The sequence below is a fragment of the Mauremys reevesii genome, linkage group 10 (assembly GCF_016161935.1).
Source record: "Mauremys reevesii isolate NIE-2019 linkage group 10, ASM1616193v1, whole genome shotgun sequence".
NCBI lineage: Eukaryota > Metazoa > Chordata > Testudines > Geoemydidae > Mauremys > Mauremys reevesii.
In genome coordinates, this window is record NC_052632.1 from 35,146,623 (window position 1) to 35,165,307 (window position 18,685).

The following is an 18,685-nucleotide window of genomic DNA, read 5'->3' on the forward strand; positions in this document are numbered from 1 at the left end:
TGTTGCAGGTCTGGGACGATTCCCAGTGGCTGCGAAACTTTTGCATGCGTAAGGGCATTTTCAGGGAATTTTGTGACTTGCTTTCCCCTGCCCTGAAGCACCAGAATACCAAGATGAGCAGTCCTCACAGTTGAGAAGCGAGTGGTGATAGCCCTGTGGAAGCTTGCAACGCCAGACAGCTACTGGTCAGTCGGGCATCAATTTGGAGTGGGCAAATCTACTGTGGGGGCTGCTGTGATCCAAGTAGCCCACGCAATAAAAGATCTGCTGATATCAAGGGTAGTGACTCTGGGAAATGTGCAGATCGTAGTCAATGGCTTTGCTGCAATGGGATTCCCTAACTGTGGTGGGGTGATAGACGGAACCCATATCCCTATCTTGGCACCGGCGCACCAAGCCAGCGAGTACATAAACTGAAAGGGGTACTTTTCAATGCTGCTGCAAGCACTGGTGGATCACAAGGGACATTTCACCAACATCAACGTGGGATGGCCGGGAAAGGTACATGACGCTCGCGTCTTCAGGAACTCTGGTCTGTTTCAAAAGCTGCAGGAAGGGACTTTCTTCCCAGACCAGAAAATAACCACTGGGGATGTCCAAATGCCTATAGTTATCCTTGGGGACCCAGCCTACCCCTTAATGCCATGGCTCATGAAGCCATACACAGGCAGCCTGGACAGTAGTCAGGAGCTGTTCAACTATAGGCTGAGCAAGTGCAGAATGGTGGTAGAATGTGCATTTGGACGTTTAAAAGCGTGCTGGCGCAGTTTACTGACTCGGATAGACCTCAGCAAAACCAATATTCCCATTGTTATTACTGCTTGCTGTGCACTCCACAATATCTGTGGGAGTAAGGGGGAGACGTTTATGGCGGAGTGGGAGGTTGAGGCAAATCTCCTGGCCACTGATTACGCGCAGCCAGACACCAGGGCAGTTAGAAGAGCACAGCAGGACGCGCTGTGCATCAGAGAAGCCTTGAAAACCAGTTTCATGACTGGCCAGGCTACAGTGTGAAAGTTCTGTTTGTTTCACTGTGATGAACACACCCACCCTTGGTTCATTCTACTTCCCTGTAAGCTAAAACACCCTCCCCTCCCCCCTTCGATCACCGCTTGCAGAGGCAATAAAGTCATTGTTGCTTCACATTCTTTATTAATTCATCACACAAATGGGATAACTGCCAAGGTAGCCCGGGAGGGGTGGGGGTGGAGAGAAGCACCGGGTGGGGTGGGGGAGGAGGGAAGGACAAGGCCACACTGCACTTTAAAACTTAAACTTAAAAACTTTAAAACGTATTGAATGCCAGCCTTCTGTTGCTTGGGCGATCCTCTGGGGTGGAGTGGCTGGGTGGCCGGAGGCCCCCCCACCGCGTTCTTGGGCGTCTGGGTGAGGAGGCTATGGAACTTGGGAAGGAGGGCGGTTGGTTACACAGGGGCTGATGGTCTGTGCTCCTGCTGCCTTTCCTGCAGCTCAGCCATACGCAGGAGCATATCAGTTTGATGTTCTAGCAGTCAGAGCATCAACTCTTGCCTTCTGTCAGCAAGCTGATGCCACCTATCCTCTTCAGCCTGCCAACTCTCCTCGCGTTCCTGTTGTGCTTTCCTGCACTCTGACATCGTCTGCCTCCACGCATTCTGATGTGCTCTGTCAGTGTGGGAGGACAGCAGTAGCTCTGAGAACATCTCATCCCAAGTGTGTTTTTTTTGCCTTCTAATCTTCGCTAGCCGCTTTGAAGGCGAAACATTTGCAGCTGCTGGGGGAAAAGGGAGATTGGTGGTGAAAAAGACACATTTTAGAGAACAATAGGATCACTCTTTCCATTAAACCTTGCTGTTCACATTACACAGCACATGTGCTTTCGTTACAAGGTAGCATTTTGCCTCTTATATTGAGGGCCTGCTGGTGTGGTGTGAGAGATCACTCACGCAGGGCCAGGCAACAGAATTCGGCTTGCAGGCAGCCATGGTAAGCCACAGTCTTTTGGCTTCTTTAACTTTCATAACATGTGGGAATGGTTTCAAACAGCAGCGCCCTCATTTCCCATACCAAGCAGCCATTGGGTTGGCCATTTAAAATGGGTTTGTAATTTAAAAGGAGGGGCTGCGGTTTGCGGGTTAGCGTGCACCACTAACCCAAATACCCCCCCCCCCGCCACACTATTCTCTGGGATGATCACTTCACTCCTCCCCCCACTGCTTGGCTAACAGCAGGGAACATTTCTGTTCAGCCACGGGCAAACAGCCCAGCAGGAATGGGCACCTCTGAATGTCCCCTTAATAAAAGCACCCTGTTTCAACCAGGTGACCATGAATGATATTACTCTCCTGAGGATAACACAGAGAGAGATAAGGAATGGATGTTGTATGAATGCCAGAAAACACCAGTATTTCCGTTCCATCCCCATATGTAAACAGACTTTTGCAGTAGCTGTACTGGCTGTGAATGCCAGGGCAGATTAATCATTAAACACACTTGCCTTTAAGCCATGTGTAATATTTACAAAGGTACACTCACCAGAGGTCCCTTCTCCGCCTACAGGGTCCGTGAGCATGCCTTGGGTGGGTTTGGGGGGTACTGGCTCCAGGTCCAGGGTGAGAAACATATCTTGGCTGTTGGGGAAACCAGTTTCTCCGCTTCCTTGCTATGAGCTATCTTCAATCTCGTCATCATCCTCCTCGTCCCCAAAACCCGCTTCCTTGTTGCATGATTCTCCATTGACGGAGTCAAAGCACAGGGTTGGGGTAGTGGTGGCTGCAACACTTAGCATGACGTGCAGCTCAGCGTAGAAGCGGCATGTCTGTGGCTCTGCCCCGGACCTTCCATTTGCCTCTCTGGTTTTGTGGTAGGCTTGTCTTAGCTCCTTAATTTTCACGCGGCATTGCTGTGTGTCCCTGTTATGGCCTCTGTCCTTCATGCCTTTTGAGACTTTTTCTAATGTTTTGGCATTTCATTTACTGGAACGGAGTTCAGCTAGCATGGATTCGTCTCCCCATATGGCAAGCAGATCCTATACCTCCCGTTCAGTCCATGCTGGAGCTCTTTTGCGATCCTGGGACTCCATCCTGGTTTCCTCTGCTGATGAGATCTGCACTCACCTGCACCTTGCCACGCTGGCCAAACAGGAAATGAGATTCAAAAGTTTGCGGGCCTTTTCCTGCCTACCTGGCCAATGCATCTGAGTTGAGACCGCTGTCCAGAGCGGTCACAATGGAGCACTCTGGGATAGCTCCCGGAGGCCAATACCGTCAAATTGCATCCACACTACCTCAATTCGACCCGGCAAAGCCGATTTCAGCACTAATCCCCTTGTCGGAGGTGGAGTAAAGAAATCCATTTAAAGAGCCCTTTAAGTCGAAAAAAAGGGCTTCGTCGTGTGGACGGGTCCAGGCTTAAATCGAGGTAATGCTGCTAAATTCGACCTAAAGTTGTAGTGTAGACCAGGCCTTAGTTGGATTCAATACTAGTCTTCACTTCCTGTCCTGAATTGTGCAGTTCTGCTGTGTATTGTTACACATCTGCCTCATTCCATCTAGTGGCCACATTTCACTGGCAGGTGAAGTGATTCCTTGTATCTATTTTTGTCAGGGTCAGCATTAATTTACACCCCAATTCATTGAGCAGTGTCTTGCTATAGACAGCAGTCTATCCTACCTTCTTCTTTCCAGGGCCTGTCCTTCTCCTTGCTATGCACCACAGTTTCCAATCCACTGAGAAATGTGAAATCATCTTCCCTTCCTGAATGTGCAGATAAATTGGGGTTCCTATGGGTAAGAGAGATCCTGATTCCATGGTTTTTATTAACAGCGCTGTTGCTTGCAGTCCAAATCTAAAAATTTAACAAGCTCCATCCCTGTGTAGAAATGTTTTGATTCTTCTAGGCATATCAAACAAGAAAGGAGAGCAAAGTGGCACTCTAAGCATAACTATTAGAGTCCAGTGTCTGTAACCATGTTTCCAAGGTCACCATCTCCAATGTGTGAGAGGAAAATTATATTTTTTCTTGCTTCTCCGATCCATCAGCTTAGGCTGTAGAATGAGATTGGCTTTATGGAAGAGACTGTGGAGGCCACATAATTGTATCTCATAAAGATCCAAGCTATCTGTAAGAAAAGAGAAAATAGTCTTATATCTCCTGGATCCCAGATAGCAATGCTCCGCATCATAGTCGAGCAGTCTATGGAGTGGAACTCCTCGTTGTACATCAACTTTGTTGACTATGAGAAAGCATTCGATAGCGTGGATCGAGAGACCCTCTGGAAGCTCCTTCGGCACTATGGCATCCCAGCAAAGGTGGTCAACCTGATCAAGAATTCATACGACGGCATACACTGTAGAGTGATCCATGGAGGGCAGCTCACAAACAGCTTCCAGGTGCGAACCGGAGTCAGACAAGGATGCTTGTTGTCACCACTTCTCTTTCTTCTCGTCATCGATTGGATTATGAAGACATCCACTTACAAGCGTAGGAATGGAATCCAATGGTCATTGTGGACCCAGCTTGATGACCTGGACTTTGCCGACGACCTTGCACTCCTTTCGCACAGTAAACAGCAGATGCAAGAGAAGACCAACGTAGTGGCAGCCACGTCATCACAGGTTGGCCTCAACATCCACAAGGACAAGACCAAGATCCTTAGGATCAATTCCATCAGCAACGACCCAGTCACACTGAATGGAAGCCCCCTGGAAGAAGTGCAGTCCTTCACCTACCTAGGTAGCATCATCGACCAGCAGGGTGGCACAGACGCAGACATCAAAGTAAGGATTGGTAAGGCAAGAGCAGCCTTCTTACAGCTCAAGAACATCTGGAGCTCCAGAGAGCTGTCTTTGGCAATAAAGATTCGACTGTTCAACTCCAACGTGAAATCAGTCCTACTGTATGGAGCTGAAACCTGGAGGACAACCAAAACAACCACCAGGAAGATCCAGACCTTCATTAATAGCTGCCTCAGAAGGATTCTCCAGATCCGCTGGCCAGACACCATCAGTAACATCCACCTCTTGGAGAGGACCCATCAACTCCCAGCAGAGGAAGAAATTAGAAGGAGAAGGTGGGGCTGGATAGGACATACACTACGCAAGCAGCCAACCAACATCACCAGACAGGCACTGCAGTGGAACCCCCAAGGCAAGCGGAAAAGAGGCCGCCCAAGAAATACCTGGCGACGCGACCTTCAGGTTGATAGCAAAAAAAATGGGCTATACCTGGAACCAGCTAGAGCGAATGGCCCAGGATAGAAGACTATGGAGATCTGCTGTTGGCGGCCCATACCCCGGTTGGGGTGACAGGCATGAATGAATGAAATGATCTCCTGGATCCTGGGAATTGTAAGTTCTCCATGGAATGAAATCAAAAGAAAATTCCACCTGTGAAGAGGAGACAGAGGATGAATCTGAAAGGTGAATTGATACTTAAGAGAATCAATATAGAATTTGAGAGAAGAGAACTATATAGTATTTTAGATTATACAAACAAATCCGCCCTCTCCCAAAAGCTGTTCTCTCCTCCTTGTATACACTGACATCCTTCCTACAATCAGCTGTTGTTTTAGTTCAATTGAATGTGCTAAAGGACAGGGACATTTTAATCTGATTTTTAAATCAACATGATCTGCCTTTATGGTGCTATATTATATTGCATAAATAATATGCTTTTTTTCTTCTTCTAGTAGTGTCCCTATGGGTGCTCCACTGTAGGTGTGTCTGCATCCCTGCACTGCTGATCAGAGAACTTCGGTAGCAGTGTCCGTTGGGCCTGCACCTGTGCTGTTTCTCCTCATGCTGCGCCATGAGGCTAGCCAGATAGCCAGAACCATTCCACAGCTATTGTAATAAGATGGGCGTCGTAGCTCCACCTCTTGGGATTCCTGAAGGAGATGCAGACTATGGTGGAGGACTTCCCCTTTGAGGGTGTGAACCTCGTCGCCGAGAAGACTGACACCTCTCTCCACTCAAAGGATTCCAGGGCCACTCTCAGGTCACTGGGAATCTACACATTGGGGCAAAAGAGACATTTTAGCTATCAGTACCAACAAAGGCCTTATTCGTTCCAATTCCCATCACAACGGAACTATGAGCCCCAGAGGAAAAAGGAAAAGTTCTCAAAGCGAAAGCCTTTGGGCTCCCAGTCCTCGACCCAAATGCCTGCCCCTAAACACCACTTTTGATGGGCAGGTTGAGGCACCATGAGACCACGCCCCACTATTATCTGTGACCATGCACCCATTTGGCGACCTGTGTTCTACAGTGTCTGGGAGCAAATAACCTCAGACAGATAGGTTCTAGAGATCTTCAGATCCAACTATTCCATCCACTTCACCACTCTACCCCCTCCAAACACCCTTCCCCATCCCTCTTCAGGGACCCTTCTACTACAGCGGGAGATAGATCGCCTCCTGAGGATAAGAGCCTTAGAACCTGTACCTCAACATCTACCAGGAAAGGCCTATTCTCGCTACTTCCTAATATTCAAAAGGAAGGGAGGTTGGAGACCCATCCTGGACCTCAGAGCTCTCAACAAGTTCGTCAAAGCTCAGAAGTTCCAGATGGTCACCTTATCAACGATCATTCCGTCACTGAAACAGAGAGACTGGTTTTTGACCCTCAACCTACAAGATGCCTACTTTCACATTTCAATACTACTGGCTCACAGATGTCTCCTTGGATTCACCCTGGGGCACAATTATTACCAATACAGAGTCCTTCCCTTGAGACTTTCATTGGCCCCAAGAGTATTTTCCAAAGTTCTCTCAGTGATGGCCACCCATCTACTATCACAAGGGATAATGATCTACCCTTACCTGGACGATTGTCTCCTCAGAGCCCGGTCACTTCAGGAGGCTCTTTGAGCCACCAACAACATGATACACTTGTTCATGGGCCTGCAGAGGTCGACCCTCACACCAGTTCAATGCCTGGAATTCATAGGGGCCAACCTAGATACGCTACAGGCCAAAGTCTTCCTACATCAGGACAGGTTTCTATCCCTGATATCGCGTCTAAACACTGCTCAATGCAGCCCTCAAGTGCCAGCCAGAATCTGCCTCCAGTTCCTGAGGCATATGGCAGCTGGCATGGCGGTAATTCCACCTGCCAGACTTCACATGTGGTTCAGCTCAGTTTACAGACTGAACAGGGACAATCTGGACAAACCCCTGTCACTGCCCACCAGGATCAGGAACTCCCTGGACTGGTGGAAGAACCCGGCCAATGCATACAAAGGGATCCCCTTTTTTCAGGCACCACCTTCGTCACTCCTTACCACCAACACATCCCTCATAGGATGGGGCCCGCATTTAAACAGCTTCGCAGCTCAAAGCAAATGGCCACCTGCAGAGATATCCTTGCATATCAGTCTCCTTGAGTTGAGAGCAGTCAGGAACACCTATGCCCATTTCCTCCCGCTGATAACAGGATCACATATAAAGATCCTAACAAATAACATAGCCTGCATGTATTATATCAGCCATCAGGGGGAAGCCAGATCGCCCTCTCTTTGCACTGAGGCAATGAAATTGTGTAACTGGTGCATCTCTCACAATGTTACCTTATCCGTGGCTTACCTCCTGGACACACAAAACATGATAGCGGACAAACGCAGTCACACGTTCCTGCACAACCACAAGTGGGAGATGCACCCATCAGTACTTCACGACTTATTCATACAGTGGGGAACATCATCCACAGATCTGTTCACCACTTACCAGAACAAGAAGTGTCCACGATATTATTCCAGGGCAGGGGTCGGTCAGCACTCTCTGGGTGATGCCCTCCTCCTCCCATGGGACAAAGATGTTCTTTACTCCTTCGTTCTGTTTCCTCTTCTGCTGAAAGTCCTGCTGAAGATAAAGAGGGACAGCGCTCACATAATTCTGATTGCTCCCATGGGGCCAAGACAGGCCTGGTACCCTTACCTGATGCAGCTCACAATGTTTACCTGCAGAAATGGTCCAAGTTTCAGATTTGGTGCGCATCCCACCAGATCTCTCCAGTATCAGCAACTCTTCCATATGTTCTGGAATATACCCTGACCCTTAAAAAATCGAGGTTATCCCTGAGCTCTCTCAGGGTCCACCTAGTAGCTATTACAGCATTTCACCAAACCATAGAAGGGTACTCAGTACTCTTGCACCCAACCACTAAAAGGTTTGTTGAGAATAACAAACCTCTTCCCTCAACCTCGACTTCCTATCCCCTCATGGGATCTAAACCTAGTGTTGAAAGGGCTGACTAGGCCCCCCTTCGAACCTACGCCACCTGTTCACTAGCACACTGATCGATGAAAGCGGTCTTTCTGGTTGCAATTACCTCAGCTAGAATAGGGGAAATAGCAGCTCTGATGGTGCATCACCCATACACAGTATTCTTCTCTGACAAGCTTACACTTAGGCCACATCCAAGGTTCATGCCTAAAGTGACCTCGTTTCACATGAATCAGTCTATTCACCTTCCCGCCTCCTCCCTCAAGCCTCACTGAGACAATAGGGAAGCCATACTGCATATCCTTGATGTCAGGAGAGCCCGTGCATTCTACCTCAATAGGACAAAGGCCTTCAGGAAGTCCACTAGACTATTTCTTTCTATGGCGGGAAGATCTAAGGGCTCAGCAATATCAGCCCAAAGACTTTCCAAGTGGGTCTCTAATTGCATCAGACAGTGCTGCCAAATTCATAACATGATCCCTCCGGAGTTGGTCCGTACACATTCCACTATATCCATCCCCTGCTCTGTCGCCTTCCTCAAGGATGTCCCCATCTCTGAGATCTGCAGAGCAGTGACATGGGCATCAGTCCACACCTTTGCAGAACATTATGCAATCAGCAGGGACTCTGCCTCAGATGCCATCTTTAGCTCTGTCATCTGTGACTAACCAACCCCCAAAGTCCCAGTCCTCCAAGGCGGGTACTGCTCGGGAGTCACCTACAGTGGAGCACCCATAGGGGGACACATCTTGAAGAACCATTATTACTCCACAAGGTAACTTCTTTTATACACACATAACATTCAGAGGTTTCCAACTTTAATATTTTTTTTTAAATCCTTGAGTACAACGGTATGGAAGTTAACAATGAATAACAACACTTGGGATAACTTTAGTTTATTGTAACCTATTGCTTCTAAAGCATTTGAGATTCCCATATGATTAAAACCCAGTTTGTTAATTGCCAGTTGGCTTCAATATAATCATCCAATGCTTGCTTCGTGCCTGATATGCATATGCTCATGTTGCTCTGCTATAGTATTTTATTGCAAAGGTTGCACAAGCTAAAAGGCTGGGTAATTTTATGCTCACTAACAATATTTTTAGCAATGTAAATGGAGATAATAAAGCCAATCTCAAACTCCACAGTATAGGCTATCTGCTGTGTTGGATAAAGAATGTTTCCCTCCACATATAGCACTGCACAGTTAGCTAAGTGCATTATAGGAGGCTTCCTTTGGCACATCAGATATTGGCCGCTGCCCAGGTCAAGATGCTGGATTAGTTGGACTAGTGGTATCCAAGTTTATATGGCAAATTTTATGTTGATTTATTTGAAAATTATCCATTCACACATCATAAATGTTATGTTGATTGATATACAAATTCTTAGATTGACACATACATGAAATCTGGAAGGAGTTCTGATGTCCAATATGAGTTTTGACATATGGAACCAAAAGCAGACAAGCAACTTTATTTCAGGGTGGGTTATGTTGCCTTTTCCATTTCTCTTTCCAGAATATTTCTTAAGTCATCTCTGAATTAGAGTCATATGTTGTTCAAGGATCACAAGAGATTTCTGTAACATAAGAAAATCTAGTGAGATCTTTAAATTGATCAAGGCTCTAATATCTGCACCCCCTGATGCTCGCCCCAGAAAGTTATGTATACACCTGAAAAATGCATGCTAGATCTATAAAGTGTACATATACTAGCTGTGAAGGTTGTGGCATTTATAGTATAAATTATGAATGATTGAAATGAAGTGTATTTTAAGAGCTGATAGCTGAAAAGCAATGCAATGTACTCCTAATTCAGTAGCATTGCCTTGAGCTACTCTGCGGCCTCTTTTTAAACTCAGACATTAGCACAAAGCACACCTCTGACTGCAGGCATTTAAAGATCAACAGGGGCCAAAAAAGCTTTTAAGATCCAGTGAAACCAGGAAAACAACCATGTTCCCTTTCAGTGTCAAGTTAGATTGCCATCTTATGAGTGCAGCTATTTCAGGTACAGAGTGCTTAGTGGTTTGGGTCTTGTTGTGTGGAGAAAGTGTTCCACAGAAAACATCTGTTTCTTTCACCTGCAAACCACAATGTGCTGTGAAAAGGCAGGACTGTAGCCACAGAGACCCAAGGGGATGTGGGAAATCTGGCTCATAGGGATGAGCATGATTTTCTGAAACATGGTATCAAAAGGAACACTTAAAAGGAGAGGATGCTTTTAAAGGATGTGATACACCGCAAATTGGATAGATCAGATTGCTTTTAAGCTTGAAGTTCTTACTGGATGCTCTCGTTATGTTCATAATGGTAATCGTTCAGTTCTGCTCAAAATTGTGACAAAATATGTGTATATTTTGCAGTTACTGTAAAATTCTCATTGTTTTACCATAAGAGAATTAATTCTTGGAGGGAAAAAAAATCAATAGACAGTCAGCTACTGTACAGAAAACAGAACCTCTTATGTGACTATAAAATGCACAGTACAGCTGGTGTTTTTCTGTTAGTGCTCTCATTACATATTTTTCAGTCTAAAATCAGATGCAGCTTTCATATGTGTTGTTACATACGATGGCCAGATCCTCTGCTGGCATCAGTCATCAGAGTTCAGTTGAAGTCAATAGAGAACTTACACCCCCTGATGATTGGCCCTTAATTCCTTCTGAAAATAATTATCATTGCAGAAATAAGGGGCCAGATCTTCAGCTAGTGTAAATCAGCATCACTCCATTGGCTTAATGGAGCACTGTGAATTGACACCAGCTCAGGATCTAGCCCAACGACCCTTACCATTTGGGATTGTTGTTTGATATCCCAAGCGTTTCAAGCATTGTGCTGTTTTGAGGTATAACTTCCATTGGTTTGATAAATTCTGGAACAGTCTCATGTTCTTTTGATTATCAAGTGAATCAGTGTGGCATAGTGTAGTTTCTTTCCCCCACCTAAATTCCCTGTTCTGTTTATAGGAACTTACTGGGTACAGGTTAGCATTTTTATTAGTTAACTCTGTATCAGAGCCAACAAGCTGAACATCAAGAGTGAGGGAAAAGAGGCCAGAAACAGACTGAAGCTTCCAGAGAGAAAGATGAAAAATCACCAACATGGAGTGTGACAGCAGAACAGGTTTAAAAAAAAAATTACAAGTGAAAGAAAGAGAACCCCAGAACCACCCTGGTTAGCATCCCAGAATACTGAGAAAGGGGTTGAATTAAATAATAATACCCCTAAGCCAGAGCTAAGACTTTCAAGTCAAATCCCCAATGCTAGAGAAGCTTCTAGAGGTATTTTCACTCACAGATTAAGGGAACGGCTGCAGATTGGTAAGAAATGGTCAGCATGGATTCATAAGTGGGAGGTCATGATTAATAGAGAAGCAACACAAGACAAGAGTACCACTGCTGTTCCAAAACCATAGCGAATCATCCTCTTTATAAAGAATAATCAGGTGGAAGGAGATTGCTCGGTAGTGTAACTTCAGACATCAGATTTAGAATATTTATATTCCTTGGTATAAAAGGCTCAGAAGCCAGCAGAATTGACACAAACTTTTGTCCTTTTAAAGCGAATCGTATGAGTGTGTGGGTCAAGTCTTATCCGCTCTGCGTGGACATTAAAAATCCCCTGGCATGTTTTATAGGAGTAAGGAGTTGCCGTGGTTAAAATTTACCCTCTTCCCCTGTTTTTGTTCTGTCAGCTGAGTGCAGCCCTCTACCCCAAAAGTGGCTACATTTCAGTGTCACAGTAAGTATATGGCTTGCTTACCATTTCAGGAGCTGCAGGTGACTAGCCCCTGTGAAAATGAGGTTGTTTATTTAGGTGGCTAAATGAAAATTTAGGTGCCTAACTTTAGACAATCAAATTTGAGCATGTTGACCCCAAAGCTACATCGTTCATCCCTGGTATAACCGCACTGACGTAAGCAGAGCTGCTCCCTAGAGGAATGAGGCCTCTATAGTCTAGACATTTTGAACAGTAATGTGACAAAACTGTAGAAAAAGGAAACACCCTTAATAATACATAATTCCTTGGATTTATTTTGCTGCGTTAACTGACTCCTTTTTCAGCCATATATCAATGCACAGGAGTAACTGTTCCCTAGCACAGTGTTTCCCAAACTTGGAACGCCGCTTGTGTAGGGAAAGCCCCTGGTGGGCCAGGCTGGTTTGTTTACCTGCCGCATCCGCAGGTCCAGCTGATCGTGGCTCCCACTGGCCACGGTTCGCTGCTCCAGGCCAATGGGAGCTGCTGGAAGCAGCGCGGGCCGAAGGACATACTGGCCGCCGCTTCCAGCAGCTCCCATTGGCCTGGAGCAGTGATCCGTGTCCAGTGGGAGCCGCAATCGGCCGAACCTGCGTACGGGGCAGGTAAACAAACCAGCCCACCAGGGGCTTTCCCTACACAAGCGGCATTTTATTCCTTTTATCCGTAATAAATCTGTGTTAGTGGCGTTCATTTCATCTGACTTGGGAGAATACCTACAGGTTTTATTTTTTGTTTAATCTTATGGGGAAGGGTGACTTTTTGTCTCTAAAACACAGGACTCAGAGCCAGGAGATATGTGTTCTACCCCTGCTGCTGCCTGTGTGACCTTGGGCAAACTTGTCTTGGTTTCTCCAGTCTATAAATGGGGGATAATAATATGCAGCTATTCCTCAGGGGTGCTGTGCTGCTGTGCTTGTTGCTGTTTGTAATGCACTTTGAGATCCTTGAATGCAAATCTATAGTACACCTCTACCCCAATATAACGCAACCCGATGTAACACGAATTCGGATATAATGCGGTAAAGCAGCGCTCTGGGGGGCGGGGCTGCGCACTCCGGCAGATCAGCGTGTCAGTGTGAAGGGCTCCAACATGCTGCTCTGAGCGGCGTGTTAACGATGGGAGGCGGGCAGGAGGTGGGTGGGCAAGTGGGGTGAGGAGGCGAATGAGGAGGTGAGCAGCAGGCAGGAGGGGGGTGAGGAGGCAGAAAGGCAGGAAGACAGCAAGCAGGAGAGCAGTGGGCGGGCGGACGCAGGGAGGCGCGCTGGACAGATGGCGAGGAGACTAGCAGAGCGGCGGGCAGGCGGGCGGGTAGGTGGGGTGAGGAGGCGAGCAGCAGCCGAGCGGTCGGGAGCGCTGGGCTGATGGTGAGAAGACTAGTGGGGAGGTTGATTTGTCCCGGGCCCTGCACCCCTCTAAAGATGGCTCCGACACACTGCTCTGAGCAGCCGAGGGGTTGGGTAAGGGACAGAGGGTCTCAGGGGGCAGTCAGGGAACAAGGAGCCTTCCCTACCCAATATAACGCAGTTTCACCTATAACGCAGTAAGATTTTTTGGCTCCCGAGGACAGCGTTATATTGGGGTAGAGGTGTCATGCAAACCACAATTTTATAGCTTACATTTTCAGATTAATTACAGTGGCTTTGGATGTAAGGAGATGATTAGCAGCACACAGACAATAGGGACTGTACCCTATAGAGTTAAACATCCAAACAACTTAGTATCCCTGGAGAGTTAAGCTCCCGACTGAACATGATTGTCACTTTAAATCAATTACCATTGATTGCAAAGAGTGGCATTAATTCTACTTTGTGCTGAGAGAAATTTCCCAATCTATCTCATTTAAATGATGGGGTTGCCATTCTTCATATCAGAAGGCTTGAATTAGGTGAATAACAGTTTTAGAATTTGGATCAGGAAACTTGTGTTTTGTCTTTTTAGAACCCCTTCTTAGAAGTCTTCCATTTGCTATTCTATAAAGAAACTTTAAAAGTGCTCAGTGAGGAACTGGACCCAAAATCCTTATCCAGGCCAAACTCCCATTTACCTTTAGTGCCCGAGTCAGGGCTGCAAGATCAGGCTTGTTGTGAGACTACTTCCAAATACACCATTGCATATCTAAAAGCAGTTCATAACCTCACAATGTGTGTCATCAAAGACACGATGAATGGGGCTAAGGTAAATGATGCAGGAGAGTATTGCATAGTATGGTATTTCAATCAATGGATTAGAAAAAATAAATAAATGGCTTTCTAATAGCATTCCCTCTTACTCTTCCAGAGGTCATGGTCAAGGATGATATGAACAACTACATCAGTCAATATTACAATGAGCCCAGCAGTGGTGAGTTTTCTTTAAAGATTTAGATTTAAACTGAATTTCAGAGTATCAGACATGTGTAACTGCTGTATTGCACTGAATGACATAGAACAAGCAAGACTGAGCAATTAAGTAGATCAACCTGGGAAATTAAACCAATCTCTAAACCTATCGTGTTTTCCATTAAAGTTTATATCACGGTGATAGTCTCTAAAGGATAAGGGACCTGATCTTGCTCCCACTGAAGTCAACCATAATGGTTTCAAAATCCAGGTGTGCATTTTTCCTAGAGTAAGTTATCCAGTCAATAGAGTGGTTCAAATGGCCATGGAAAAGAAACCTAGGGAGGAAATAAATGAATAGAAAATCAATTGGAAGTTAACTTAGACAAACCCCTTGCTGGGAACCTTTTAGAAAGGTTAAACTGAATGAATGAAGGATAAGAAAACTCAATGCCAGACAACATTGACTTGTGAGCAGTAGCACTGCATCATACTTCAAATGGATTTCTTTACTTTGAGTTGAATTGTAGCCACTAAAGGGTCATAAGATATCATTTTGCACTGCACTGAACGGCTTTCATACACGAATACCCAGTAGCTTGGATTTTAAAAGGTATGCAATAAAGCAAATAGTCAAAGCAGTTCACTTGACTCTCTGCAAATTTGGTTAACAAAAATACCACCGCTTATGTGGCATTTTTATGTTCCACTTGAAAAAATGTACTCCCAAATGTGTTTAAAAATAATCAGAAGTATATCAGCCCCATATACGCCTTCCTGTGTCCTTGTGACCACGGATTCCATTATGGGACATTTGCAAATATAGCATTTTTCGGATACGCAAATTTAAACTGCAAGCTCTTTGGGGCAGGGGCTGTCTTTTTTTGTTCTGTGTTCATACACCACCCAGCACAATGGGGTCCTGTTTTATTACTAGGGCTCCTAGGAACTACAGAAAATCCAAATAAAATAATTACATTTCTATGAATGAAATCTCTCTCCACTTACCAAACAATTTTACGTGAAAATGTGCTGTCGAGACTATCGTCACACATTTCAGAGGCAGGCCATTTTCAATTGACATTTCTATTATTTTACTTACAGACAACGGAGTTCCTGAAGCTGGTATTTGTGTCATTACCACAACAGCCATTGACGTGCACCACCCCAACATATCTTCTGACCTGTTCACAGTGGAAGTGCCCATGAAGATAGGAAGTAATGGAACTTCTGCTAGTGTCACATCAGGCAGTGCCTCCAGATCTACAGACAGCTCTGTAACCAGAGCCCAGAGTGACAGCAGCCAAACCTTTGGCTCTTCCACAGACTGCAGTACCACCCGGGAGGAACCCTCTGAATACGGCCCTTTAAACAGGGCTGGGAATGCAAAACATGATCAAATTGATTCTGCAAGGCATAGGGTCAGCAATGCAGTAGTTCAGGAACTGTTATCATCATTGTCAGAGGATTCTTGCTTGACACAAAAAGGCTTAGATCCAGTCAACCTTAAATTGCCTAGTCCAGCAGGGTCCGCCAAAGCCAGTCCTGAGCTAGAACATAGAGTGAACATTTACAACAAGAAGAACCAAGAGAGCTTTGATGTGCTCCAGATTAAGCCAGTTATTCACCTTCAGCAAACTGCCTCAGTGATCAATGAAAAGTACAAATCTTTGGAATCCAAAGAGCAAAAGATGAATAGGGTCCCAGATTCATAGTTCTCCACAGTGGTAGGAAAAGATGAGACATTCTAGAGCTTTAATGGCACCCTCAGAACAATTGCTGGCTGGATATCTTGCTCCTTGCGTGGTTTGAATGAATTGAATATTCATAAAATGCATGAGTTCTGAGAGCCAACATGAATCCATGACATTTCTAGCTTCAGAGGTCCACAGGCCAAGCCCTGGATGAAGAGAAAACATTCTGTATTTCAAAATAATGACCTCAAAGATGTACATATTCTTAATCTTGGTTTTGTGAGGTTTTTTTAAAAATACAACAATTTTTATGGAACTCTGAACAGCCTTCTATCAGGTCAAGCTTCAGCAGGGTATGGTACATGCAGATGTAAACTTCTCCTTCTACGATTTCTTACTGTCCCTTTGTACATGACGACAGCTGTAAACCCCTTTGTACAAATTCTGCAGTTATTTTTGTTCTACCCAAAATCTTTTTTCAAGGAGCACTTTGGGTGATACAGATTAAAGGGGGAAAGTGTGATCTGTTTTTATTTTAGCATGAGCTCTTTAAAGACAATATTTTGGAAAAGAAAATATCGTTTTCACTTCCAAGTCAACACGAGTGAAAAATGGACATTTTGCAAATTCAATTTTAATTAAAAAAAACAAAGAAAATAGATGTTCATTCAGTGTTTTTATTAATAGATTTAGAGGTAGGCTAGATTCATGAGATTATTACTGTGGCTTTAAATCTTCCATTTTGGAAAATATTTTAATCTCATTTACATTTGACTCAGAGTTTAATGAAGTAGTTCATTGAACTCACGTGAATGTACAGTGACTATTGAAAGTGGACACAAACTTTTTTTATAATCACAAGAACTTTTAAGACAGTTCAGCTACTTAAGACAATTTGAAAGGTAACGCTAAGGTTCTCCTCTAACCTGGTAGTACCTAGCAGTAGGTGTAATGCCTTTGGCCCAGATCCTCAGCTGTGGGTGAGGAGTGCTCAATACAATGCAGGAGTTTATGCCAAGGTAGATGGTCAGCTACGTGCTCAGCTCATGCCCAGGGATAAGTTAGGAGAGCCAGAAGCCTGCTTGCTGTAACTTGTGCTGCCTGCTAATAGCCTCAAGCGCCCAATATGGAGGCCAGACCTCTTTTCCCCAGCTGCATACTGCCTAAAGGCCACAGGGAGAGGGATGGCATAAGGGCCAGTACACCAGTTGTATGCCACTAGCAGATCCCCCTGCAGTGGAGTCATCCTTCCATGGCCAGCTGTTGTTGTTTATTATTATTTGCATGCCAAATTTAAGACTTATTTGTGCCAGTGGTGCGACCCAAAGCAACCACAGTACAGCTCAAAGTATGGGGCATTGAGTTTATTTCTATTTATTTATAGTTGAATTATTTACAATTTACAGAACAGATCCAGTGAAAATCCATGTGCTTTTCTGTCCCTTTTAGATACTGTGCCGGTTGTATGGGAAGGTATAGTGATCAAATCCACCTTTACAAGTATCAGGGGCCCACCTGTCTTGGCAAAAACAAATATGCAGCTCCTAGGGTGTCAGTGGAAGTTACCCATGCACTATCAGGGACAGTCAGGCCCTAGAAGACTTGCTCATATGTGAAAATTGAGCATTATCAAAGGAAACAATTGGTTAATATCTTACTTGCTAGACTAGAGCACTTGCAAGTATTTCAGCTGTAGGTTGGGATAAGAACATAGGACCTGCCATTAGCAGGTCAGACCAATGGTACATCAGTCCAATAGCCTGTTTCCACCAGTTGCCAGTGCTGGGTGATTCAAAGGAAGGAGTAAAACCTGCACAGTGCACCTAATTGTGTATCACTGTACCACGAAGAGGAAGGAGCCTTTCTGACCTCAGCTAGTGATCCGCCTATGTTCCCCAGCTAGCAAAACTGCTGCTGCTGTTATTAGTCATAGAAATTTTTATGAAACTTACTTTTGTATTCATAATATTTTGCATCATGGAGTTGCATTATAAGTGATATCCGTGTTCTAGTTTTAATTTGCTGCATCCTAAGTTCAGTGAGTGCCCCCTTATTCTTTTGTTAGATGGCTTTCTATAAAACAAATTCACAAAATGCAGCTGTTTCTGCTCACAAGACTAAGTGGACAGTAAAGGCCAGTTTTTCAGGAGTGCTCATCATTCACAATTGGGACCAGGTTTTCAAAAGAGCACAGCTGCTCTGTAGGCACCTGAATGAGAGCTGCTGGGTGATAAGTACCTCTGAAAATGGCCATAAATTGGGTCAGTCAAAAAGCTCCCCACAGAAAAGGCACAACTGCTTTCCTTTTGCTTGCAAGGCAGTCAGCTGCGATTTTTTGTGTTTGTAATTGAAGTATGTGATGTCTGGTTTTAATGAAAAGCCACATATTGTCCAACTATTTGCTAAATTGATACATTTCTCCACCATTTAATTCCCCAAACTTGTACCTGCTTCCCTAGGGAATGTTAAAAAAAGAGGCATGAGTTTCCATAAGGTTCCCCTTCAACGTTGCTCTACTCTGGATCAATCTACAAATGCCTCATTTGTATATTTGGACATAAACTGCTTATTCATTTGCATTTTGCTGAGTCTTGTGGTGAGTGGGTGGAATGAGCTTCCAAGTGAAGTGGTAAAGTCAAGTACTAATATCTTTAAACAAAAATTGGATGACTGTGTGGAATTTGATAGATTGAAGGGGATCATTA

General features: G+C 44.9%; 1 protein-coding gene across 2 annotated transcripts in view; it reads left to right on the forward strand.

The window, feature by feature from the left end:
- The window catches only part of TMEM266 (transmembrane protein 266), an 88,460-nt gene extending 71,869 nt beyond the window's left edge, over positions 1–16,591 (forward strand). For both annotated transcript variants that reach the window (XM_039490454.1, XM_039490453.1), the window contains 2 exons: positions 14,246–14,308; positions 15,391–16,591. In XM_039490454.1, the coding sequence (XP_039346388.1) occupies positions 14,246–14,308; positions 15,391–16,001 (674 nt within the window). In that variant the 3' untranslated portion in view covers positions 16,002–16,591. The remainder of the gene's footprint in view (positions 1–14,245; positions 14,309–15,390) is intronic.
- The last annotated feature ends 2,094 nt before the right edge of the window (positions 16,592–18,685 follow it).